This window comes from Pithys albifrons, chromosome 2, assembly GCF_047495875.1.
Source record: "Pithys albifrons albifrons isolate INPA30051 chromosome 2, PitAlb_v1, whole genome shotgun sequence".
NCBI classification, from domain to species: domain Eukaryota; kingdom Metazoa; phylum Chordata; class Aves; order Passeriformes; family Thamnophilidae; genus Pithys; species Pithys albifrons.
This window is the reverse complement of record NC_092459.1, coordinates 53207035-53233611: the sequence shown is the minus strand read 5'-3', so window position 1 is coordinate 53233611 and position 26577 is coordinate 53207035. Positions and strand designations below refer to the sequence as shown.

Here is a 26577-nt window from a genome sequence, read left to right as displayed (position 1 = left end):
TTTGGTTTTGAAGAACTACATTAGTTGGGTTGTGATTTGCACAACCCAAATGGGAGATGGTTTAAATCTGGGTTCCATTTTTAGCCAAACCACCAAAGTCTAGAGGGAATAGAGAGCCCAGATAAAAGGGTTTGGGTTCAGTCTTATGTCTATAATGGACAAACTGCAGTGGGTTGGGTTTAAATGTTGCAAAACCTCATCACTCAGGTTTTGGTTTTGCAAAAACAAAACCAACTTGAGGTTGATTTGGATGTCATTGCATTTTATCTGAATCACGAAATCTGGGGGAGGGGATGGGGTTGGTTATGCCCCATTGTCAGCTTTAGCAGCAGCTTTAACAGCATTGTGAATTTTCCTGTGATTTTTCAAGAGACAAAGGAAACCAGCCAAAAATCCGAACAACAAAAACAAAAATCTTCCAAAAAAACCCAACAAAAAACCCATTACAAAATCAATTTAGGACTCAATTTTTTTAGATATTAAGCAATTCCACAAGGTATCACGCTCACAGAGCTGCCAAAACCTTTAGAAAATGTTGAGAGCATTTTAGAGGTGTCTAAGCCAGTGGCACTTTACAAGTCAGGCCCTTGACTGGCAGAGCTGTCACCATGCCTTTGAAGTTTGATAGCCAAGGACCTGCTCAACTGAGCCAAATTTCACTGCTGTAACCAATCATGTATGTCCCATTCATGAAGTTAGTCAGCTTGGTTAGAAGTAATGAGAACCCTAAAAGGTTACGGATTTAGGAATTCAAATGACATTTGAAACTGGGAATTCATATTCTCTGAGCTGAAAGGTTAACACTGTCCAGTAGAGGACATGTATTGGGAATGATTAGAAAAAGAACATGTAAATCACAGTTATGAAACAACTCATTTAAACAATGCTATTCATAGTGTAATTCAGTAATGTTTTATTATTCTTTCTTTTTTTTCCTCTGGTTCTATGTTGATTTTTCTCAAATAGAAGTTCATATATAAAGCAAGTCAGTGACATTTTCAGAAATTAATTTTAGTTGTGTCCCCTAGAACCATTGTCCTTCCTACCCCTTTTTGCTTGCTTTACTGTCAACAAATGAAAAAATAAGACATATATAAAAATTTATATTTATATAAATATAGACATTGTAAGTGTTAGGGTTAGGGTTAAATTTAGGTACTCTTTTAATCTGGACCAGAACAAATATCAATACACGTTTCGTTGAAGATACTTCCTTTGCTTAAATCAATATTGGATCGGTTCTGTAAACAAAAAATTACATGTCTGTATATTGCTATTGGGTAAATGAGTGAGAACATGTCAATAAAAGGTTAAACATTTCTGTCAGTTTCCTACTATCATTTGATCACTAGGTCCCTCTTCTTATCCTGCTTCATCCAAACCCTTTCTTCACACTCAAGTCCTGCATATTAGTGTTTCCAAAATGACTGCTTCTTCTCCAGATTCTGAGACTTGATTATTGATTATTACACAGACTGTGTGGTAACGTTGGGCCAGTAGAGACATCTACTCTCCACAGTTTCCTGTCCAACCTCCTCAATACATCCAAGTTTCCACAGTCCATAAAGGAGCACTCTGGAAGACAAAGCAGATTGGAGGCACGTATGCTCATTTTCAGAGTATTAATTCTTGGTCAATGTTAAAGGCTAAATAATACATTAATCAACCTTATTGTAAGTTGTCGTACCCATTTTCTGAATTCTCTTCGTGTCTGTTGTTTATACATTCTTTTCTTCTTTGTTTTTGTCTTTTCTTTCCCCTCTTTTATTTTTTTTCACTTTCTCAACTAACTTCAGACTACACCCTGTTCTCTCCATCTCTCACCACAGCTCCATTATATCCTTTTTTTCTCTTCCTATCCCTAGGCCTGTACACTTAATATCAATTGCCCATGTCCCCCTTCACATGGACTCTTGACCATCATACTGTTCTATAATGACAGTGAATTAATCTAAGGAGTTTCATGCTCCCTCACAAAGAAACCAATAATTATTTTGCAGCTTCCGTAATTGTTCCAAGCACTGCATTCATCCCTACAATTCCAAGCTATGTACTGACATGAATGCAGTTTTCAAAGACTGGAGAGCAGTACTATGATTTTGTATTTTGTACATATGTCTAGGTATGTGCTTGAAACAGAAACACAACCTTATGTCTTTCCTGAGTGCAAAATAGCATTTTATGTAGCAGTGGTAAGCTCTACAAATACCTTGGCTTTCCTACAAATACACTCCTACCAGATGCGTATTTAGCCCCCAAATTACAGCTTTGAGAGTAACAGGTTATTAAGCATCCTTCCTACTCTAGCCTGAGACACTACAATTCCTGTTGTTCTGCTCCAGTGACTATTCTCTTACTAGGAAAAAAATGAACTGTTTCCCTGGTGGTATGTGATTGCTTGTTGCCTTCAGGCCCTCAATCTTATTTCTTTCCTGCTAAAAGGAGGTTAAGAGCTAAGTTTAATCAGGGTTAGGAAGCAGGGAGGATATCAGAAGTATCAGACACATTCCAAAACTAGTTCTCAAATAGGATTTTCCAGTTAAACAACAACAGCATTGGGCTGTGATAACAGTAAAGTCATCTTCCACTTAACATTGTGGGAATTGAATAAACTCTCATGAGTTTATCTCAGTGTGCCTGCTGGTTCATAATAAGGGGCTGTCTTGCTGAGCGAGAAGAGGAAGCTGACGAATGCCCAGTGATGTGCACTAGTGGGAGTGGGGAAATGGGAGATTACATGGAAGCAATCCTCAGTTTAAAACAGAAAATTTTTATACTTATGAGGGCTAAAATTCTCCTTTGGAAGTCCTAAACCAGACCTGATGTTTACATATTCTGGCATAACTGGTTTACTCTGCCTGAATTATAATCTGGATTTTTCCAATTCCCTACCTCAACCTCATTCAGACTTCCAATAGCATTTCAGACTCAGTACTGAGTAGACCTACAAAAAAACCCCAAAAACCACAAACAAAAAAACCCCCAAAATATGGATAAACAGCAAAAGCTTATTTTTGTATACAGCAAAATAAAAATAAAAAAGTCAAAAAAAGCACTAAGATGGAGGGTGTTGGGCAAATTCTGTCACAAAGGGCTGTGGGTGTGGTTTCTTTCTGCCTTTGACAAAGGAAATGTAAGGCAAACAAGTCTCCTTTATAACTCATTCGAGACTTTTTAAGCACTGAGAACTCAAGAATTTCATTACTAACATTCCCATGGCAACTGTAACTTGTCCATACTGCACATGTATATGGCACCATAAAAACTTAACACTCCAGACAGTAATAGAACATTTCTGAGCAATACTTTTGTACTGTAGCAGTTATTACAGAAATTAAAACGCTGATTTCCATCATATATGTTGTATCAAAATGTCAGCCAGAAGGCTGCATAGGCCAAGCAGGTCATGGAGACAATGGACCTAGCAGTTTGAAGGAAAGCTGAGGATGTTCACCAAGGAGCAAGTAGAAAGATGAAAATATGGGAGACTTCTGCTTCAACTGTGGTTTTGGCAGTTGTGGGACTGTCTTTGGCTTGGAGCACAGTACATGACTGGCACAAATAGCTATTTGGAGGAACAGGGGAAAGGGAACACTGTATATTTTACATACGTTTTGACCCTCTGTAATCAAATTTGTTAATAATAACCAGTAAATAGCTGAATGGTAATGAAATGATACAGAACATGTTCTGTGGAAATTTCTAGACAGCACCAAAAGTCTCATGCTGAGTTCTGTAAAACACCACCCCATTAAGGAGGAAAGAAGCCATTTGAAAAACAGCCTTCCTATGCTCCCATCGGTCAGACACAACAGATGGATTCAGTTATGGCAAAATCAATAGAATGAAGAAAGGAATTAAAAGTATGTATGTATGTGTATGTATGGCCAAACTTTGCAAACGAAGATTTGGGGACGGACTCTCCCCGAGTGGGGGTGTGCTCTTCGAGCCTGCGCAGTGGATTTTTTAGGTGAGGCACAGCGTGCGCAGAACTGGCTTCACCGTTTAAGTCCCAAGGTCCATCTGCCACGGCCAAGCGAGCTTGGACAGTGACAGTGAAGTCCTCAGGACTGTCTACAGCACCCGGTACTAACCGGGGCTGACCCTGCTGAGCATCTGAGATCTGACCGGATCAGATGGCAGGGAGGCATTTAACTGCCCGGCACAGTCTCCACTTAGACTCGAACTCACAACCTTGTGATCAGAGTCCAGAGTGCTCACCATTACACCACGAGACTGCCCTGGAATTAAAAGTAATCAGGTGGCTAAGCACTAATACATCCAAGCAGTAGAGTCAAGGCAGCAGAGGAGGACATACTGCCTGTGACTGGAGAGTAAACAGGGAAAATGTCTGAGGGAGAGGGAGAAGGCGGCAAGGAATTTTTGGGAACAAAACAGCAAAGCAGAGCTAGAAACAGCCTCCTAGTCTTTGAGTTTTCCTAGGCAGCTTGGTTCAATGACACTGCACAGGCAAGGTATAGCTGCTCATACTGGGGAACAAGTTTAGCTGGCTTTGGCCATGAAGCATGGTTTGGTGGATTCCCCCAGCAAACTCTGCATGGCGCTGGGCAGGCAGCAGACCTTGGGTCTGAAGGTACATCTACACACAGATACATAGCATGAATATGGAGAAAAGTTTGAGAAAGACAAGTGCACTGAAGCCAAATAAAGATTGTAGGCAGTGAGGAGGAAAAGACAAGTAACAGGGTAGTCTGATTTTTGAATCAGATAAAATTGAGTCAAGCTCCATAAACTGACACTTAGTGATTCTTATATATATAAATATATATGCATATGTGTGTGTGTGTGTGTGTGTGTGTGTGTGTGTGTGTGTGTGTGTGTGTGTGTATACACTTATATATGGTACTTCATGACCCCCATGGTGAAGGTCAGAACCAATGATTGTGATGCTTTCTACTGGCCTTATACTTTATGAATCTATGAATATACAAATTTATATTTGAAAGTACAGCCCCCTCTCATGCCCAGCAAGATATGCAGTGGCTCCAGCAGCTCTTCAGTGGTAAGTGGGAGCCACACAAGGAATGTCACAAGCAATCAGGCAGTGGGGCTATTGTAGTTGCTTTTTATGCTACAATTTAGGAAAAATCTAAAACATTTCCCAGCATTTTTGCCTTATGTGAAAAAAATAGCTGCAAGGTCCAGGTCAGCATGGCAACAAGTATCCAGGCCTGCCTGGGAAGGTTCTGCTCTGCAGCTGTCATTTTGCAGTTCTTATCTCACCACCACCACACAGTTTTATCAGCACAGTACTGCTTTCTCATTAGAACACTCCATGAATCTTATCCACTGTCAGTGCATCATACAGAGGGGATTTTGTTTATATACATACATGCATGTGTGACACAGAGCTCCCTGGAGCTGCATGCATTATAACCTGTGCTTTGACCTTTTCCCTTCACTGGCTTTGATCAGATTGCAAGATTTTTGTTGAGGAAGTGCTAGGGATGCAAAATATTCAGGCAGCATGATAAGAATAAAGCAGTGTAATGCTGGCTGAACAAACAAACAAGCAAGCAAACAAACCCAAACCACTTCTAAAATTTAAATTTTGCTGTCATATGATTCTATTTTGACTTCTGTTTACAACATTTAATAATAACCACACTGGTGGCTGAAGAGCCCAGCTGCAAATCCATCCCACTCTCTTAACTTTGCTGTATTCTTCCTGGTTATCCCATAACTCTCTTTTCTCTCCATATTTTCCTACATACAACATTTCCTTTGCAATTATAATATTTGAAACTGAATTTTTTTGGCTGCCTTGGAAAGGTTGCAGCCACTCTACCTGTGCGCACATTCATCTGCCCTCTTTCCACTCTGTTCAAGCCACCTCTGAAGCTGCATGCTGGCTGTCCTTGAGCCTGGTTAGGGAGCCCATGCCTGGCTGAGGGAGAGGGTGCCCTTAGCATAGCTGGGTGAGCACACACATGAGCAGGGCCCCAGAGATGCCCCACTCCCAGGAGGGGTTCCAGTCAGAGCTGGTGCCTGCTCAGCGATGGGATACAAACCACAGCTAATCAGGCTCATTCATTCCAGCCCACAGGGAGACATTTGTTTTTAAGGGGAGCTAGAGAGATCCAAGTGTCACATGGAGCAGCTGTGGCACCAGCTGGGGTCATTTGAGGTGTCAGTAGGGACACGACAGCACTTCGCAGACATGTCTCAGAATGACCAAGTGGAGAAGAGGGCTTTGTGTTCTCCTTCTCAGGCACCCCTATCCTACCAGAAAAAGCTCTGGCAAGACAGGAATCTTGTTATTGTTGTTGGTTTGTGTTGGATTTGAGAGTCCTAGACAGAAATTAGTTAAGCTCATTACAGAAGGTAGGGTGAAAATAAAAGTTAAATCCCCTGGCCCATATATGCCTGTCATTTCTCTATGAGGTGAGTAGGTTTTCTTGTCTTCCTTTCTGTTGCTGTTTTTTATTTCCAATATATTCAAAAGTCTCTGAAAGTCCACTTAAATACAAACAACAAATTAGACCTATCCATACACAATTGTCTTTATGCTTTCAAATAATTTCCAGTTAGAAACTGAAGACAAACCGTTACCATTAGAATTTACATTACACATCTGAAAAAGCAGGAACTGCCTAGCCTTCTATAAATTATTTGTCTTGAATTTATTTCTCAAGTTATCATAAACTGAAAATGAAGAATGAAGGAGAAAAAGTGCAAGAAAAAATCTGACAGACAATTCATTATATGCTTTTCAGTGGTCACTTCATCAGTCAAGAGAACTAGCTTTCAGTTAAGGATTTTGACCTGTAAAGGGTTACATAACTGAGGAGAATATTTCCTCTGGGCTAAAATCTTGGCAGAAGAGATCTTACAGCTCACACTTAAAAGCAATAGCTCTGAGAAGGGCAGGTACCAGAGACTGTGGTTTGTTAAATCTCTGTTATATTCCTAACACTTGTGCAATGACCATATCCTGAAAGGGGTGGATTTTCTGTCTTTCTCAGATCTGATTGATTTAGATCAGAATAGTTATTTGGTTTTCAAGAAAGAGTTATTGTTCCCATGTGCAGTAATTTTTATATGGCCAACAAAGCTTTGTGATGTTTCTAGCATATGGCGTGAGTGCCTTTAACGGTTGGACTCGATGATCTTAAAGGTCTTTTCCAACTTAAATGATTCTATGATTCTGTGATTTACTTGACAGCTCACTTTATATTTAATCCAGAGGCTAGGGTTAGAAGTGGGAAAACACAAGCACTGATTAGAAACTCCTTAGCTCTCACCTGGCTCTTCTCACTGACTCCCTGTGTGGCTTTGGATGTGGGCTAGAGCAAATTTTAAATCAGCCTCTGAGCGGGACTGCTCAGTTTTTGGCTCGTGTGAGACATTGTAGGCCTTCTCCTTACACTGCTGTAAAAAATAAAATTTTTTTTTCTTCTGAAGTGTTCACCTAACAACTAAAAGTTACTGGCCATAAATGTCTGTAGCAGCTTCCTAATTTCAGAATGCAGTATGCTAATATTAATCTGCTTCATCAATATGGACCAGGAATCAGCTATTTAAAATCTACACAAGTCCTTGATGTTTACATTGAATCAATTCATACTCAGTCTATTATTTCTACCAGATTAACGTCAGGTTGAATCAAGATGTACATATGCTATATAGATAGCATAAGGAGACTTGGCAATCCAGAATGGTCTGATTTCACCCCAGTTCTAACAGCAACTGATTGAAGCATTTACTGCAAGTACAAGTCCCAGCTGCAAGACTCCTTGTGCAAATGTGCAAGTTGACTGTGGCCACTTACGCTGAGTGGCTTTCGTACAGGATTTCTGGACAGCTGGCAGACTGGGAGCTCAATATCCAGTCAAACAAAGTGGCAAGGCAGTGGAGAATTGCTAAAATATGTGATCTACCACCAAATCTTATAGAGCCAGCAGGGGTATAATAACCCCTGATTGTATCTGCAAAAGAGAATTATTCCAACACTGTCTCTGAATAAAGCCACATTCTGGCAATTGCTTCCAATGACTTCACTCATACAAATCACAGGCATGTGCTTTTTTTTTCAACCACTGTTGTTCTGCAGTGTCTGGAGAAAATGGGTTATGAAACGGCTCCCCGGTTTCCTTACAGCAAAGAGATAATTGTCTAGAATGAGAGCAATTCAGAAAACAAGTGTCATGAAAACAGCTTGTAACTCACAGGTGACCAGCCACATGGAAATGCTGGCTGCTCTCAAGTATCTCAGGCAGTACCCAAGGACTTCTCTGGGTTCTTGCCTGCCAGTGCTAAGGTGAAGAATGTTTTGTTGTGTTTTCAGCATTGTCATCCAAATATGGGGAGTATGGTCAGGTTTCTGGGGCTGAGATGTCCTTACAAGTCATTGTGCTAGGTGCTACTCCTTTACTGGGATTATTGGTGGGCCTGTGATAAATGAAATTCATCCCTCTCACGTGCATCATCACACCAATTATACACTTTTCATAAAGAAGATATTAAAGTAAATTAAAGCAATAAACCTCTACATAAGGACAATCAATCATAAAATGTAGCATAAGCCCCATGCCACACAGATCATCTGATGACAAACAGCTTATTTGGCAAGTATTTCCTTCTTATAGGCTGTCTACTGTTGTATTCCTAAAATTTCTAGCATGTCCTTAACTCCATCTGACATAAGTGCTTCACAAGCAATTGTCAGTTTCTGAGCACAATTTCAGAAGGACCTTTGTTATTAAGCCCTGGTGACTTTGATTGGTACTTAGAGATCAAACACGTGGTCAGATTACTCAGACTTGTCCAGCCAGGAGTTACCAGAGGTTGTGTGTAAACTGAATGGCAGTAAGTGTCTGGGTGCACACCAGTGCAGTGTAATTTGACCTAATTTAAACCTCTCACGTTATAAGGTAAATTTAGAGCTGCCACAGACTGAAAGCAGGCACCCTATTGCCACTTAGCACATATGTGGTAACCTGCTATGTTGCAGCAGTTGTGTGGTTGATTGGGCTCTTAGGTTCTAAAATCCCTTTCCAGAATGGAACACAGGCACTTCAAAAAACTGCAAAAATCTCACTTGTATGTTGACGCCTAAACTCAGCTTTGTGAGTTCCATATAACTTCAGAGGTGCTTTTAGAGATGGCTGCTACCAGTAATCATAGCTTGAGGAGAAAACGGGAAAAAAGGCTTTCAAAAATAAAAGGTAACTCTCGTAGAATTTCTTCTTCCCCTCAACTGCAGGAACTATGGAACCTTGCAATTTACAGTGATTTCTGACTGCCATGCAGAACACAACAATTTCCCTCAAATAGTCACAGTGAGAAGATAACTTGGTAGTGGAAAACAGAATTACCATGTACTTTATTTTCAGAGAGGTTTCTAATGAACTTATCATGTAATTTTCATAACAAAGTGTGTAATTATTCCTCTTTTTTATTGAGTAGTAGCCTCAGGTCCATTGCTAAACCACATGCTACAATAAAGCTGTTGTTTTGTTTGAATTCAATTCTTAGACTTAACAAAAGGACACCCTGGCAGAGCTTGTTTGAAGTGGAAAATTGGCTACATCCCTTGAAGCTCAAAGAAAATATAATTTATTATACAGTCTTCTCAATGGCTTCATAAGCATTGTCCATGTTCTGGAAAACCATGTCAATAAATCAGCAATAATTGTTGCTTGAAGGTCAAGCTAAAGGTTTTGTTTTTCTTGTATTTGGCTTCTGTAGGTGAAAAGACATTTGGCTTCATGGCTAGACAGTCTTGGAATTAATTTTCCACCAGTTCTTATGCTACTGAATGTCAAATATTTTTGCCTTTGAAACTGTCACATCATTCTCAGGAGCTAAATCTAATTGCCACCTCTTTAATATATTTCTTTTAGCATTTCTGTGGCTTTTTAATTTTTGTCTGTATTCTTTCTTTTTCTGCCTTTAGCACTCTTAAAACCCTTCTGAATTTAAGTACCTTGTCAGGAGCCAAGCTAAAAACAAAACTTGCAAGTGTAGCTTCACTGCTGTGTGCTGACTTCATTACTGTAGAAAAGGGTCTCACCTGCCTCACTGGGATGAGAGTGAGAGTTTGAGGGGCTGGGTGCAGATGCAGCCATGAGAGTTTGCTTCACAGGTGTAATAGTCTGCATGGGAATAGATATAGACTGCAGGGGGTGGGGAGAGGGATACAAGTGGGACAGCAACCCTGGAAAGCTGTCTGGCTGAGGGTTTCCAGGCTCTAGCTGAGGACACTGGGACTGCTTGGGAAGGGCCATCCAAGAAAGGCAAGAGGCCATGATGAGAGTCAAGGAAATGAGGTGACTTGGAGTCTGGGGGCCTGAAAACAAGCAAAGGTAATTACAGGGATGCAATTCTTCCCTGATGTCATACAAGGAGCTGCTGGAGGGAACTGCTGCATGTAGGACATTATCCCAGTTTCTCTCCCATCCCATGGGGTTGAGTTATCATATACCACTTGGCACTAGTCCCAGGGAACTCGCTGCACCAGTGTGCAGGAAGCTCTGGCTATGCAGACCATTCCTTTGCTCCCCATGGTGTGTCAAGGGGACACTCCTGTGCTCCTAGCACAGTGTGCTTTGCAGCATCCTTTCTGCTACAGCCACCCAGGCTCATCTCACCTGCCAGCTATGGGCTCCAACATAGCCCCAGTGTTCTTCAACATTTTCAATAATGACTAATGCTGGACTTGAAGGGATACTAAGCAAGTTTGTGGGTGACACAAAACTGGGAGGAGCTGTTGATTCTCTCACAGTCAGGGAGGCCCTGTAGAGGGACAAATTAAAGGGCTGGGCAATCAGCAGCTGTATGAAATTTAGCAGACAAATGCCACATTCTGCACCTGGGAAGGAGTAATCCTGGATGTATGTACAGAATGGGGAATGAGTGTTATGGGTTCACCTAGGTGGGCCTAGATTTGGGCTCTGAAGTGTGGACTAGGCCGAAGCTGTCAGCTGACTTGAGCTGGGCTGAGCTAACAGCTGACCTCTTCTAGCCAGTAATTTTGTATTCCATACCACATTATGACATCATCTCCAGGAAAGTAGGAACCAGTGTGGGAGTGGTTAAGTCAGTCGCTTCTCAGCCTCCTCTTGGGAGGACGCACGATGCTGTCCCAGGGGGGATGGAGAGGACCAGGCCCACCACTGGCTCACAGGGTATCTCAGGAAAGTAAAATGTGTTGTTCTGGGTCTCTCCTTTCTGCTTGGGTTTGTCTCCCTGGAGAATAAGCTTCTTCTTAAGTAATGTGTAGTTAGGACAGTAGAATTTGTGTGTTCATTAAGAAGTTGAGGTGGGGAACTTGTTGTTGCAGACTTGTGTGAGTGTATATTTGTACTCTCTTCTAATTGTCTCTTTCTTTCTGTGAAAAATATATGTAGATTTAGTATAAATGCAGTTTGAAGTGTTTTTTTTTTCTTTCCCCTCTCTTTTCCTCCCTTTCCCTGGTGTTAGGAGGGAGGCTTTTCTCTCTGTGCTTGGGGGGGTTGGCAGTTGCTTATCTCAAACCAAGACAATGAGATACTGGAAAGCAGAAAGGGAGCTGGGAGTCCTGGTCAACGGCAAGTTGAATGTGAGTCAGCCATGCCCTGGCAGCCAGGAGGGCCAACCGTGTCCTGGGGGGCATCAGGCACAGCATCACCAGCTGGTCAAGGGAGGGCATTGTCCTGCTCTGCTCTGCACTGGGGCAGCCTCCCCTTGAATATTGTGTGCAGTTTTGGACATGGCAATGTAAGAAAGATATTAAGCGATTAGGGTGTCCAAAGGAGAGCAACAAAGATGGTGAGGGGCCTTGAGGGGAAGGCGCATGAGGAGCAGCTGAGGTCACTTGGTCTGTTCAGCCTGGAGAATAGGAGACTGAGAGGAGATCTCATTGCAGTCTACAACTTCTTTGTGAGGGGAAGAGGAGGGGCAGGCACTGATCTCTTGTCTGTGGTGACCAGTGACAGGACCTGAAGGAATGGCCTGAAGTTGTGTCAGGAGAGGTTTTGGTTGGATATTAGAAAAAGGTTTTTCACCCAGAGTGTGGTTGGGCACTGGAACAGACTCCCCCGGGAAGTGGTCACAGCACTAAGCCTGCCAGAGTTCAAGAAATAAGTGTTTAGGCAGTGCTCTCAGGCACATGATGTGATTCTTGGGCTGTCCTGTGCAGGACCAGTAGTTGGACTCCGATGATTCTGATGAGTCCCTTCCAACTCAGAATATTCTTTGATTCTGTGAAAATAACAAGGACCACACAACAGATTGGGAGCAGATTATTTCAGAACAGAACTGAATTTTGGAAAGAAGTGTTTGGATATGTTAAATGGAAAAGATAATCTGGGTCCATTTTTCTCAGAAAGGAAATGAAATCTTTGAACATAGACGGGAGAAAAAAAATAAAATGAGAGTAAGAAAGAAGATTAAGAATATAAGAAATGAGTGAGGGCAGTGTGGGGTGGTTGTCTGAAAATCTCTCTCATCTCCTGCCCTACTACAAGCTGACCCCATTTTAGAAATGACTGGTAGCTCTCTCATTCCTTTTGCTGCCTCTTTCTATAGGCAGCTCATGGTGTCCTGGTGTTGCCCCTGCCCATGTCCCAGAGGAGCAAGCCTGGCCTTTAACAGCAGCTGAGGTGAAGGGGTAGGAGGGAAGGACTGCAGGAGAGATGTGAAGAAACTGTTCTGTTTGGATGGGAGGGGTTTGTACCCTGCTGAGATCTAGAAAACAAGTGGAAATTGTAGACATAAGTTTTGAATAAATAAAATAAATGTTAAAAAAACACCACTAGTTCTGCAGTTCTAAGAAAATAATATTTGATTAAAAGACAAAACATGTATGGGGTAACTTTTTCATTTCCTGTTCATGATGAAGGTATTACTGACATTATTTAAGCTGTGTTGAAGACATATAACAAGAGTCTAAGCAGATATAAATGTTCTTCTGGAATGTTATTTATAGTTCCTTGGTACCCAATGCCAAACATTAACAAGGTTTATGAGAAACCAGTGAAGACTTTAAATTGTTAGACTTCTAATTTAAATCATGTTGCTGACTCCATTTGTTTTCTACACATCAATCTGACTTTCAGATAAATCTGATAAAAATTCTCCAAGTTGGAGAGAGATTTGTTTTTGGTCAGTGGGAATCTAACTATTAGAAAGGCAAGTCATGAGGTTATTTGGAACAAAGCCACAGGCATTAATATACCACACTTGAATACTTCTTTTTTATTTATTTAAATGTTACATTATTTGATAAATTGCTTATGCAGCCATTTAACTGCCTCTTCTGGAAAGTGTTTATTTGTAGTCACCTCAATGTCAGCAGTGAAATGAGCTGGGACTGAAATTTCATTAAGAAAGTAATATTTCATTATTATGGCCCCAGCGATCATCACTCTGCACATTACGTCCAAAACCTATAAAATGTTATAATAATAATACAGCTATGGCAAAAAATGGGCATGAGCCAGACAGGATATTCACTGTTAATGCACTGACCATACCAGCAGTCTGGGCTCTTGTGGGACAATTAGCTCAAAGAGTATGTAGGTCTTAAACTTTGAATTTCTTTTGATTTTCCCATTTCAATTTGCAACTTTAATTTCCTTTAGTACAAATTAAAAATTCAAGGTACCTGCTCTGTGTCAAAATGAGCCCCCTGCTGTAAAACGTGAAGGAGATGGCCAAAAAAGAAGAGATAAGATACAAGGATCCTCTCTGGGACATCTCCTCCAAACACTTATTCAGGACAGAAGGTGGTTTCCCTCCTTTGAGGAGTGAGGTGACAGAGGATGGTCAGCCCCTCGTCCCCTGGACCTCCACAGGGTGTAGACCAGGGGCTGGTGGTCTCCTGCTTTTGAAATGCCCACCATCTTATTTCTACTTTTAGAGTAGCTAAATGCAGCCTTTTTCCTTACTCCTCTGTAATGTGTGTCTACAAATCAGCTTGCCCCAGTTCAGCTAAACTGGATTAAACATTTCTTCTCCCAGACAAGTGTATCTTGTAAGGATTTAGTGTTTCTACGTAGTGACAGAGTTCAGAGGCCAGGAAGGCAACAGAGAGGGACAGATGGACAGAGAGGCAGGTAGAGCTGCAGCATCCGTGCTGGCGCAAAGCAGGTGAGAGCCTATGGAACAAAATTCAAGGCTGGGTAAGCCCCTGCTAAGAGGGATGTCTTGGCCAGGTGTAGTCCTGCACGTGAATTTTTCATCCTCTTCCATACCCTGTCAGCTAAGCAGTGTGGTGCACCCCAAATGTCACACACTGACTCGGAAACAAGCTGCAGTATTTGCATCTGACTGTGTTATGAAGGTAACTATGGGTTTAGAAATCTCATTTTGAGGAAAAAATATTTGGAAACAACAGCCTGTTAAGAATCAGGACATGGAGCACTTTTGTTGCTCCTTATGCCATATAGCGATTAATGATATGTGGAATTTTATTCCTCTCTTCTATCAGTCTTAAAAGTCCTCAAGGGAAATTGGCACACCAAATGAAACCAATTCAGATACAGTAAATAAAATAAATCATAGAAGTTAGGGTTATATTGGGGGTTTTGTCTGAGCCTTTGAATATACCAGGTTGAATCAAATAAAAATCAGAATATCACAGGACAATGGAATCTAAGGGGACTTTGAAAGACATGCAGCTCTTATATAGCTTATCCACACCTTCCCTCCCAACAGTATGATTCAAACACTGCAGAAGTCAATGTGTATCCTAGGCTTCAGTGGTTTTAACTCAGCTCCTCAGTGTTTTACAGTCCCTTTGGAGCAAGAGAAATCTAACTTGACCCCTCCCATACACCAAATAAAGTCTCCAAAATGGCACTTCTGCCTTGCTGACTACACTCTTTTCTTTTTTAATTGTACACATGAATCCCTGAGAAACCTCAGGCCGAGTTCGGGATAAACTCATGTTTCCTCTGGTTGCCAGAAGAAAATGAAAAGTAAAGCCCCATCAATTTTATTGCTCATAATTGTGGATAAAATGCAATATATTTGGCTCATATAAATTTGCTAGCAAATTATATTCAATAAAACCCTGGTGAGCAATTTAAAAGCATAAATCCCCCCATGCTGAAAAAGCTCATAAATTATACAAGAAAAGGAGTGATTTCATCAAAGAGCCAAGATCTGCCCATGGAATGTTTCAATAGTACTGGATTTATAGTTTTCTGGGAGACGATTTATGATCCCTAATTTTCTGCAATAAAAATCTCAGTGGGGATTCTCTGAATGAAATATATTTAACAGAGAAATAAATAAAAAAAATAAAATCTGTAAGTGAATGCAGATAATGCCATTCTTGGAGAGCTTCCCCTTTCATGTTCCTACTTCAAAACCTATCATGGAAGACCCTAATAAAGACAGTATAGTGAGAAAGGAAGGAAGACCATTAGACTGAATTAAATGAATGGCACAGTTGGAGAGGGCATTTTTAGTAATAAATGTATCTATGATGCTTTACAGCTGTTGTCTTTAAGTAAGAATAAAATGATCAGGCTGGTTGAAAGGAAAGGTTAAGCATTTCCAAAACTCACAGAGATGATTACATGATAAAAATAACCTAGAGAGGGAAGTTGTATGTGAAACCTGTGAACATCCATGACATGCAATCACAGCTAGATGCACAGAGATTCATTCACTTTCCCTAATTTTAGGGCTCTGATTCACTGTCCTTGTCAAATTTAGTTGCAGAGGTTGAATAGGTTACTGCTCCCCTGAGTCATCAGCCACCAGGCTGCAGGGATCATGCATCAGAGCACATATCTGTTGCAGATCACAGACCGGGGTGCTAAGGTGAAGTGACAACAAGATTTAAATTAATATTCCAGGTTATGAGTTATGACAGATGAGGACGGAACTTAATGTCTCTTCAACTGCTAAAGGGATGACATAGTAAAAAAAAATCTGCAATCACCTTTTAAAAACTCCATAAATCACCAAGGCTGTGACCAAGAACTCCTCTGAGAATCTGCTACTGGGTGGTAAGAGAGAGAAGATAATGGTATGGATGAATGTTTGCTGTAGTACACCATGGTTGTTTGTCAAGATGTTATTTTTACCATTTTATTTATAAGAAGCCGAGGCACCTAAAAATGTAAAGATCTGTGTGAATGATCAGAGAAGCAGACTGACAATAGAGCTGTCCTCCCTCTCCACTCTACTAGTTAACCACACACAGACCATGAGCCTCCTACAAAGGGATAGGGATAGCCACCAGGATAAGTGGGAGCTGTGAAAGTACCTACTACTGCTGAGTACCTACATCACTCAAAAATTTTCGCTGTCCTTCCAGACTTTCAGAAATAGAAAAAAGGTGAAGGCTCAGTTCAAGTAGTTTTCCCATTTCTATCCTTTGGATTTCCCCTGTTTATTTCTCTCATGTGAGGGCTAAAATTTAGGACCCCAAGTTTCAATTTCCATGGCAAAAATACAGACATGGACAGTAGGGGGCTAATCCAATGCCCTCACAATCCTGTAGTCAAAAGGACTCTGTTGCCGTTGCTGAGTATTAGATTAAGCCCTTGCCTAAACCCATGTAATACAAATGAAAATGCTCAAAAAAATTTTTTTTTTCATAAACAGTGGATGGACAGGTTAGTGAAGATATTTGACTGACCAGTCTTAATCTCATTCAGTTTTATTATGAAATAGAACAAGAATTGCTGAAAATAACCTCAGTTCAACTACCTCTTATATAGCACAGCAGATTTCACTGACTGCAGCAAGGAGGAAGATTTTTCAAGAAATTAATTTAAACTCACACTGCAGCTCTGGAGGACTACCAGCTAAGAGTGCTGAGGCAGAACAGCTGGCTGAAAGGAAGGAAGTGTGTCTTTGGAAAGGTAATTCATAAGTATTAAGCATGCAAGATTTGCTATCTGTCACCTCTCCCCACTCCAAAACACTTTACAAGCACTGGGCATTTTGCCCATGTCTGTCTGGCAGGAGTTGGGAGTACTTCCCAGCTCCTGTGCCTAGGTATTCACACCAGCTACATCCAATTCTATGTTGATACCAGACCCAGCTAGAGACTAGTCCCTTCCATCCCAAAGAGTGGGAATCCTGATTTATGGCCCGGGAAGTGACTGCAAAGTGCCACTACTGCTCCCTTGATTGGAACAGAGAGTATCTGCCTGGAGCTAATTTACCCTGTACTCTTACAACATATGTAGCTGAAGAAGACCAAGAGAAGGCATTCACCAACATCTCATTCAATGTTCTCCGAGTTAAAAAATATAGACTGCAGTTTGATCATTCACTGCTCTTATGGAGTTGGGTTTTTGTTTGGTTCTTTTTTTTTCCCCCAGAGGATTTGGACTGTATTTCTAATTGATCAAGAATGCAAAATAAAACTTTTTTTTTTTCAGGTATAAGTATTCTAATTATCCACAGATGTTCCAGTAAATACATCTCTATTATTTTCATCCACTATTGCTACAAGAATGTATACATGTAGCCACATATTAACATGTCTACTTGGCATGCCAGTGTGCCAAAAAATCAAGATTTTCTTATGCAGACAGTGATATCTGGATTCCCTACCAAATAGCAGTAACATTTATTTGACATAAGTAGAAACATCCCTACAAAATGACTTCCCACAAAATAAAGGCATTCAAAACTAAAGCCTTGTGATCCATTCAGTCAGATGACTAAATTTCAGAGACAAAATTAAATTTATTTTTTAAATGTCTTGGAGATAATTCTAACATTTCAGTAAGTGAGACATCACTGATGCTCCAGTGATTGAGTCTCATGAAGTACATCAATTGGCTGACCTGGACAGGGGCTGTGCCTCCTTAGGAATTCCTAAAAGGGCCTTTTGAACACTCTTTCTGTGGATTTGTCCAGGGCTTGGACACAACTGGTGAAAAACCACCCCAAACATCTCTTAGGTATTTGTCTTGAGCCACAGAAAAGATCCAAACCAGCCCTCCAGACTTCTACTTGATCCCATATGAAAACTCAGGTCAATCAACATCATAATTATTCATGGCATTGTGCAGCCTTACTGCATCAGTAAAGGCTCCCAATGATCTGTAACAGTAAAACCAGGATTTTTGAACAGTCCACCCATTATTAGTGCCTAAAATAGATGAGTTGGATCCCCAGAATAGGTTATGCTCAGAAAAGAGAAGGAACCCTGCTTTAAAGCTTTCCCTTTTTCTTGTTCGGCACTGTCTGATTGACCTACATTAGATCTTGTAGCTACTAAGAAGAGAACCAAGCAAATAAAAAGCTGATTTCACAAACTGAAATGCATAAGAAACTGTCCAAAAGGAGACAAAATAACTAAATGGCAGACATATAGCAGGCATAAAAGAAACAATGTGAATCAGAGAACAGTCCACTTTTATAGACTGGAAACAGCCAGAGACATACTGCCTGGGGAGGGGTCCAGTTTGAACAAACAGCCTCACAGGCAGCATATGTAAAACACAGGGTAACATTTTTGCATGGTGTGTTGTAGTAAAGTGAGAGTCATAAACATCCCAGGGAGGGAGAGCTGGAAAGGATCTCAAGAAGTCATTTATTCCATGCTTTTAATGTAAGGCAGGCTAAATACAACTGAGAGTATATGTTCGATCTGTTCTTAAAAATCTCTCATAAAGGTCAAGCCACGCATGTACATAGAGAGTAAGGGAAGGAGATTAATTCAAAACACTCTACCAGCCCTGCAAATTGCTGCATTCCCCAAGTTCATCCATGTTTTACCTGCAAAGATGCTTTATTAAAGCAATAAACTGTATCTCAATTGTCAGTTACAACCAGAAGTGCTGGGTGTTGGGATCAGATCCCCATTGCTTATGCTGGGTGCCCTTATTTTGCTCAGAATAGTCAGAAGAGGATAAGGAAAAAGTGGGAAATGGCTGTTTTGAAAAAGAAATCTACTGCTATTGACACAAGAACAAGAGAAATATCTCAGTACATAAGAGATATTTCTGAGTGGGCAACTGGATTCTAATTCCTTTTCAGTGCATCCAGGAAATTCACAGAGTCACGGGCCATGGCACTGAGCAGACATTTATCAGGAATTATGATCCTGAAGTCAGCTTCAGCAAAGTCAAGATGTTCCCACATCCTTCAAATTTAATGCAAAAGGTATTTTTGCTTGGTATTGTTCCTGAAAGCCCAAGGCATAGAAGGCTCTTCCCAGATTTTGTGAAGGTATGATCCAAGACACAAACACAATACAATCAATATTTAGCAGCACCCAATAACCCTATATGAGAGGAAAATATTAAAGGGAAAGGAAAGGGAAAAAATGTTCAACAGTAAAAACAGGTGCATACTAAATAAGCCCTAAATGATCCAGGGATTTCTGGCCTAAATATCATGGTGTATTTATTGCTTTCTCCACCTAATTTCAGACTTAAGAAGGCTGAAAATGGTTTAAAATGAAGACAGAGCAGGAAAGGACTGGGTGCTTTACCAAGGGTCAGTTCTAGGACTCCCCTGGGAGTGAATCAGTAGAACATAAGAGAAAAAAATCCCTGGAAGGGTTACACTACCCTGACTACATGTTTGTTGAAGCAGTCAGACAGCTCACGGTGATTCTGGACTACAGTGAGATAAATTGATGCTGATGTTTGTGCCAAACCACAGACACCACACTCAATTTGTTAGGGAATAACCCCAGGTCTTTCCAGCAAAGTATTCACTCCTTCCATATCCTGTCAGTGAGCAATATGGAAAAATTTCCCTCTAATGGGGCAGTGCTGTGTCCTAAAACAAGCCTGGGAAACCATAGCTTGTACTTCGTGCATGAAAGTACTGGACAATTAGAAACTCAGCTGAACCATGCAGATTGTCTGCTGATGAGGGTAGACACTTATTAAAAAAGTGTGGAGGAATTTATTCTTTGAAGTTTACAGCTGTTGCCATTTCAACCACAAGGGCAAATTTACATCCATGATAGCGGAAAACCACAGCACATTAAAAAAGAGGTCCAGCTTGATAATTACATGACCATTTTCCACCTTTCTGAGGGAGGCTTTTTTCTTCCATTTCAGTGCCTTTGTCAGGGCAAAAAAATGACTTGTTTGGTACCCCAGGAAGATGGAGTCTCTTGTTGTTCCTTAAGATGGGACAGCTGGGACAGGAGTGTCTTGGAGCAGCTCTTGTCCCCTCTGAGTGGGAGGCCCACCTGTTTTCAACTTGAGTGGGATTGCTAGTCTCTCCTTTTCATAATGCCTTCCTCCCTTCACAGTCCTCATAAAACTACCTCTACAAAAAATGTACCTCCCTCGCAGAGGGGAATAGGGATGTGACTCAACTAGAGATGAAAGAGTACATACTCTCCATGTGTATTTTCTTTTGCAGTTACCTTTTAAGATCCAGCAAAGACTCTGGAGATGTTTTTTTCTTGTTACCTGGATAAAAAGATTATGCTCTTTAGATACTGCAATGACACTCTGATGTCATCTGTTTAATATAGTCCATTTGATAGATGAAGAGTTTTCTATTACCTGGATGTTATATCCTCAATTAAACTGAGCTGCTGCCTGTTTGTAGTTCACTTCAGAACTGGGTGATATCTTCACTCTTCTTCCAAAATCAGTGAAACAAGACAAAAACCAGCCAAGACCAAACCTTAACATTGCCACATGGCCACAGTTCAAATCTTCATAATAAAATCTTGTAGGAAACATCCCTGAATCTGTAAACTGCTTAGTCTGATGTGAAGAGCACAGGTATTGGGGCAGGTGTCATTCTGTGTTCATCATGTTGCAGGATTCTAAAGTTCAGGTCTCAGGGTCATCTGTATATGTGATGCTTAAAGAGCAGCCTATTGCATATTTAGCTGGGTAGTGCGTGGTGTGATGGATACCCCACAATAATTTTAACAGTGTACATTGTACAAGTAACTGTTTATTGCACAAATATTTTGGTTAAGTTTAATAGCAGACTGTAAGGAAAACAATCAGAAAGGAAGAAAAATGGCTTGAAGTCAGCCAGCCCTGCAGTTAACACAGGACAATGGGAAAGTCATGGGCTCCCAGGAGTCTGGTTCAGCTTCCTGCAGGGCCTACTGAACTGGCTGGGAAAAACAGAGCCAAAAGTCTGACAAGCAAGAAACATAAATGAACTCTGGCTGCATCAGCAGGACTCTCTTTTCAGAGCCAGGGAGATCTTGGGGAGCTGTTCAGGGGCACCAGACCAAGACTCAGGAGCTCACTGTAGTGTCTGCAAAAGCAGAGTCCTGACTTACCAGAGGGGCAGAGCTTTGGATGACTTGGAGAACGGGGAAGAATTGCTCATTTTGTAAATGCTTTTTTGGAAAAGGGAACAATACTATAGTTTTCAGAAAGTGGTTTTGACATTTTGTGGGCATTGTTTGTCACACTATCCTTGAGGGAAAGTCCACAGGCATGCAAACATGGCTTTTGGTGAAGCCTTTCCTGCCTGAACTGTAGCCCCTGGCAACTCAACAAGAGTGAAGACCCAGACCCTTGAAATCTCCCCCTGCTGGCCAAGGTTCAGTGTCCAAGATGAGGCCAAGACCCAGTTGCCTCCTCCATATCGCTCATGGTAACAAGAGAATCAGACAGTGCCTGATGTCTGAGCCAAACTGTCTTCTTTTCTTGTGAGCTTTACAGTCCGTCAGAATCCCGACACCAGAGGGGCAGAAGTGTTTCTAGCCCTATAGTCAGCATGAGTGCTTGAACAGATGCAATGGGGCAAGCTTACACCAGGAGAAAGCATTGACTATTGGTGCTGAAGATGGTAATGCCCTTTGCTCTACTGTAAGCTAGGCTTGTTTAAGTCACCTGAAATCATGTTTAATCTATTAGCATATTAGTGATTTTGCATTACATTTGCAATGGGAAATGTGCCAGACCTGGTCAGCTCCCCCATTCCGATTCCGGGTCAGTGACAAGAAGTACTAGCACATGTCCCCTTCATGATCATCTGAGTGTATCCACACAGTCTTGCTTTTCCATGCTGCATTTCAAGTCGTGGCTCTTCCAAAACCAAACTGCTTATTTAGATGAAATTTCTTCAAGACTCCTGTGGAAGTTATAGATGTGCATCAGTAAGAAAGGACACGGCCCTTGCTGGACAACAGCAAATACTCAATGGCTTATGTATATGAGGACAAGCGACTGCTAGGTAATATTTAATTTACCCTTACCACACTGACCGTAATTCCTTCTAACCAGAAGAAAACATTGCATGATGGGGAAAACAGGCAGACCACAAACTAAGTGTGCACCACAAAATCCAGTACAGCATGTTGAGTAAGCAGATGTCACAGGAACGAAAGTACAATACACTGTAGGTACCACAAACCTTCAACTGACATCTGCTGTCCTTAATTTCTCTCTAAAGATCTCCTTGAATAGCTGGCTTCATGATCTTACTTTTTATTCTTTCCTATGTAAAATTGAAAGCTTATATCTGCAATTCTCTGAAAGGCATTTTTCTCCTATTCAGAAAAACAGGTATCTTCTTGTTACAGGTGAATAAATGTTCATCTGATAGATGATTTCTGACCACCAACCAGTGACACTGGTGGGTTACTGTAGAGAAGGTCTATATATGATCATAAAGAAAATTACTTTTAGCTGGAATCAGCAGCAGAAACAAAAGGTTTGTCAACCTTAGCCTGAGCAACACCTTGTCCCTTAGCAGGGAGCTAGTCTTGAAAAGCAGTACTGACAAAGGAAGAACTGGCCCGTAAGAGCATCAATCTTTCCTCTTCTGTCCACAATCACTCATAGAAACTACAGCTTAAAATCTCAGCAGGGAGCTGGATGTCAAGTACCTCATGCTTTGGAAGCACAACTTGAGAAATATTAAAGGGGCCCAATTTTAAGGAGTTCTCTCAAAAATCAGGCTTTGTTTTGGACATCATAAGGTGCTCAGCATTACCAGTCAGGTGCTAAGATCTTGGTAGAAAGTACATCTTTCCATAAGCAATATGCACTTCTTCACAATAGGAACTCAGTCTGCTGTTTGTAATGCTTGGCTTCTAACCTCAAGTAAATACACCAAGTAATCTGCAGGATATGTCTCTGAGCATGCTTACATGGTAATAACGATGTTAAAGTAGAAAGGCCGTATAATTTATTATGCCTTATGAAATAAAGCAAAGCCAATCTCTTCCCACCACGGGAAGTACCATCATAGTAGAAAATGGAAACAAGAAAAATTAAATACCACCCAGGCCTGGTTTAAACATGCAAACTTTCTAATAAAATATCAGAACCAGATGCTGCTAAAGATGAGTGATAATTAAAGAAGATAAATTAAAGAAATGTTTTTCCAGGGAATGACTCTACTGCACACAAATTGTTTCAGCATGGAGAAAAATATATAATAAAATTACTGCTGCTGCCTGTTTTCAAAAGTTTCCATTAATAAGTCAAGGCAGGTTCCCTGCTAAATTCCCTTATATCCAGACTCCCTCTTTGCCTCTGTTGGTTTAATCTCAATGTGGTTTAGCAGAGTGAGCAGAGGACTGAGCGCCAAGAACTCGGTTCCAACACTGACTTACTGTGTGGGCTCTCTTATGTCATGCTCAGGGCAGGTCAGCCCTGAAAAGTATATATCTAAAAATGGTCCTGAGGGGTCCTGAGCCTGACAATCTCCCCACTCTTGTGTCAGATGTGCACAGTTCACCAGAGGGTTTTCCCTGACTGCCAGCCCAGTGAACTGATCTCAGGCTAAGCTGGTATAGTGTGATTTTTTTTCAGTCTGGTGTCACATCGCAAGAAATGAGTATACTGGGAGCCAAATCATGCAGACACCTGTGCAAACTCACAGCAGGAAACACGGCTGGAGCATTGCAGATGAAGGGTGGATTCAGCAGACCCGCTAAGACCACCCTGGAGCTTTATGTGCCTGTGTATAAACTCATCTTAGTCCAGGTTGTTGTTAAGTTTCATCTTAGCTAAACACAAGACAGTGTTTAAGCCCCTCAAAGACTTTTAATTTTTTTAGATTTCTGACATGCAGCAAAGTGCCCATCTAATTGTCAAAGACATTTTTGTAGCAAATAAAATATTGTGCTGCACCGGGAGAGGAAAAGAATAAAATGAAACCATGTAAATACATGGCCTAGTTCCCTTTTAACCACATGTTCCCCAGCCTCATAACCTCTGCAAAAGCCTATGAGGAATAATGTGGTTTGCAGAGTGCCTGTAAGGTCAACAAATCTGGCCTGTTTCAGGCTGAATGAGGGCTCAGATACAGGATCAGGTTGCCCTTGCTTACTGAGTGTCTGTGTGAGCACACTTTGCTTCGCACAGGGTGAGCGCAAGGTGAGACAGCGCAGCTTCAGCAGCCTCACCCAGGTGTGTGTCCTGGGCTCCCACCTCCTGTGCCTGAGGGGCTGAGAGACACATGGTGGGTCATCACAGTTCAATCCCCTCTCACAAAACCAGGCTATGGCAGCTGAGTGTCTCATATGCAACTGTGAAAGCAATGGGAGCTTCATGAAGGGCACTGGGCTCACAGCTCTTTCTCCTGTGTAGCAAAGTCAAATGGAATGGATGAACACACACAGAGGCAAGAACAGTGACAGGCTGCTTGAGCACGCAAGCTCTCGGCTATCTGCAGATGTTTTAGCTCAGTTTGGGAATTTATCCTCGATTTGAGACTCTGTGCAAGCTAAATCTGTCCACAGGCCAGTCTGCCGGCCCCAGCCCAGCCACCCATGTGGCGAGGCCAGCTGCACTCCGCACCTTTTCCTCCCCAGCCCTCTGGAACTGAGGCTGCTGCCCCTGCACTATGCAGGCACAAGGGGACAAGGGATATGGAGAACAGTAGCTAGGGCTGACTCCTAAAGAGTAACAGGCATGATCTGCAGGCCAGACCCAGAGAGAGAGCAGTGCTGACCACAGCTCTCTTTTAATCCTTTTAAAAAAGTGCATTAATTAAGACACTCTACCCACTGCAGACCTTTGAACTTGAAATAATAAGTGTAGGTTACACATCTCCTAGGGAGAGTGGCGATCTCTCCTTGATCTGTGCTTCACTCCTCGAGTTACCAACGCTGAGGGCATCTGCCCTCAAATCATGCTTCTTACCAGCTGGACAGACTTCCCTGGAGACACTGAATAGAAGATTCAGTGGAGAAGGAAGAGGAGAAGGGCAAGGGTGAGGACAGGGCAAGGGCCAGGGAAAGGGAGGGAATAGAAGGCAAGGCAAGGCAAGGCAAGAAAAAAAATGAGAAAAGGAAAAGAAAAAAAAGAAAGAGAAAAGAAAAAGAAAGAAAAGAAAAAAGAAAAGAAAAAAAAGAAAAGGAAAAAAAAGAAAAAAAGAAAAGAAGAAAAGAAAAGAAAAGAAAAAAGAAAAGAAAAGAAAAGAAAAGAAAAGAAAAGAAAAGAAAAGAAAAGAAAAGAAAAGAAAAGAAAAGAAAAGAAAAGAAAAGAAAAGAAAAGAAAAGAAAAGAAAAGAAAAGAAAAGACAAAGGGGAAGAGAGGGGGAGGGGGAGGGGAGGGGGAGGGGGAGGGGAGGGGAGGGGGAGGGGAGAGGAGGGAGAGGAGAGGAGAGGAGAGGAGGAGGAGAGGAGAGGAGAGGAGAGGAGAGAGGAGAGGAGAGGAGAGGAGAGGAGAGGAGAGGAGAGGAGAGGAGAGGAGAGGAGAGGAGAGGAGAGGAGAGGAGAGGAGAGGAGAGGAGAGGAGAGGAGAGGAGAGGAGAGGAGAGGAGAGAGGAGAGGGAGAGGGAGAGGGAGAGGGAGAGGGAGAGGAGAGGGAGAGGGAGAGGGAGAGGGAGAAGAGAAGAGAAGAGAAGAGAAGAGAAGAGAAGAGAAGAGAGAAGAGAAGAGAAGAGAAGAGAAGAGAAGAGAAGAGAAGAGAAGAGAAGAAGAGAAGAGAAGAGAAGAGAAGAGAAGAGAAGAGAAGAGAAGAGAAGAGAAGAGAAGAGAAGAGAAGAGAAGAGAAGAAGAGAAGAAAAAGAAAAAGAAAAAGTCTTGAAACTGGGTGTGTAATTTATATATGAGGGAAAGTTTAAACCAGTGTGATTGGCAAGAATACAATGTTACTAAAAGCCACAGACATGCTAATTGGTGAGTCATTTAAGTAAACCCTATTGATCTTGTAAGTTTGCCAGTTTTCAATTTTCACTTTTGCTTGAAAACAGCTCAGAAAATAAGACTTAACCAGAAACTCATGATCAGTGACTATTTCATCCAATTTTATAGCAAATGTTAACTTCTGTATTTTGAGGGATGCTTTTGTTTGGCTAAGGGATCAGTCACAAAGAGCTTCCCTTCACTCATCTGAGCCTCCCCCAGAGAGGGCTGGAGATGCACACTAGGAGCCAGCCAGGTCCTATATGCTTTCCATATCTCCATTATTTCCATCTTTCCATCTTTCCATTGCAGCTGCAAACCAAGATATTCTTTTCAACCATGGTCTTCACTGCCAGCAATCAGCCTTAGGTGTATGAGAAATAACCACATAGCCTGTCACATCTCAGCCACGCCACTGCAGAACTGGAGGATTCAAATGGTCAAGCTTCATTCAGCTTGATTTTCTGCAGTTCTCACAGCTATGCCCAGTATAGGAGCTCTGAGCTGCTCAGAAATTTGACTGACATTGCCAGCTTGCTGACAGTAAAAGAATGTGACTGTTGTCTAACGAT

General features: G+C 41.5%; 1 protein-coding gene across 2 annotated transcripts in view; it reads right to left on the bottom strand.

Moving 5' to 3' along the window:
• Positions 1–895: 895 nt before the first annotated feature.
• The window catches only part of TRMT11 (tRNA methyltransferase 11 homolog), an 81926-nt gene continuing 56244 nt past the window's right edge, over positions 896–26577 (bottom strand). Inside the window, exon 13 of one of the 2 annotated variants that reach the window (XM_071549016.1) lies at positions 896–1575. In XM_071549016.1, coding sequence (XP_071405117.1) covers positions 1537–1575 — 39 coding nt within the window. In that variant the 3' untranslated portion in view covers positions 896–1536. Of the gene's footprint in view, positions 1576–21620; positions 21997–26577 lie in introns of those variants that run through there. The other variant, XM_071549017.1, reaches the window with a different exon arrangement.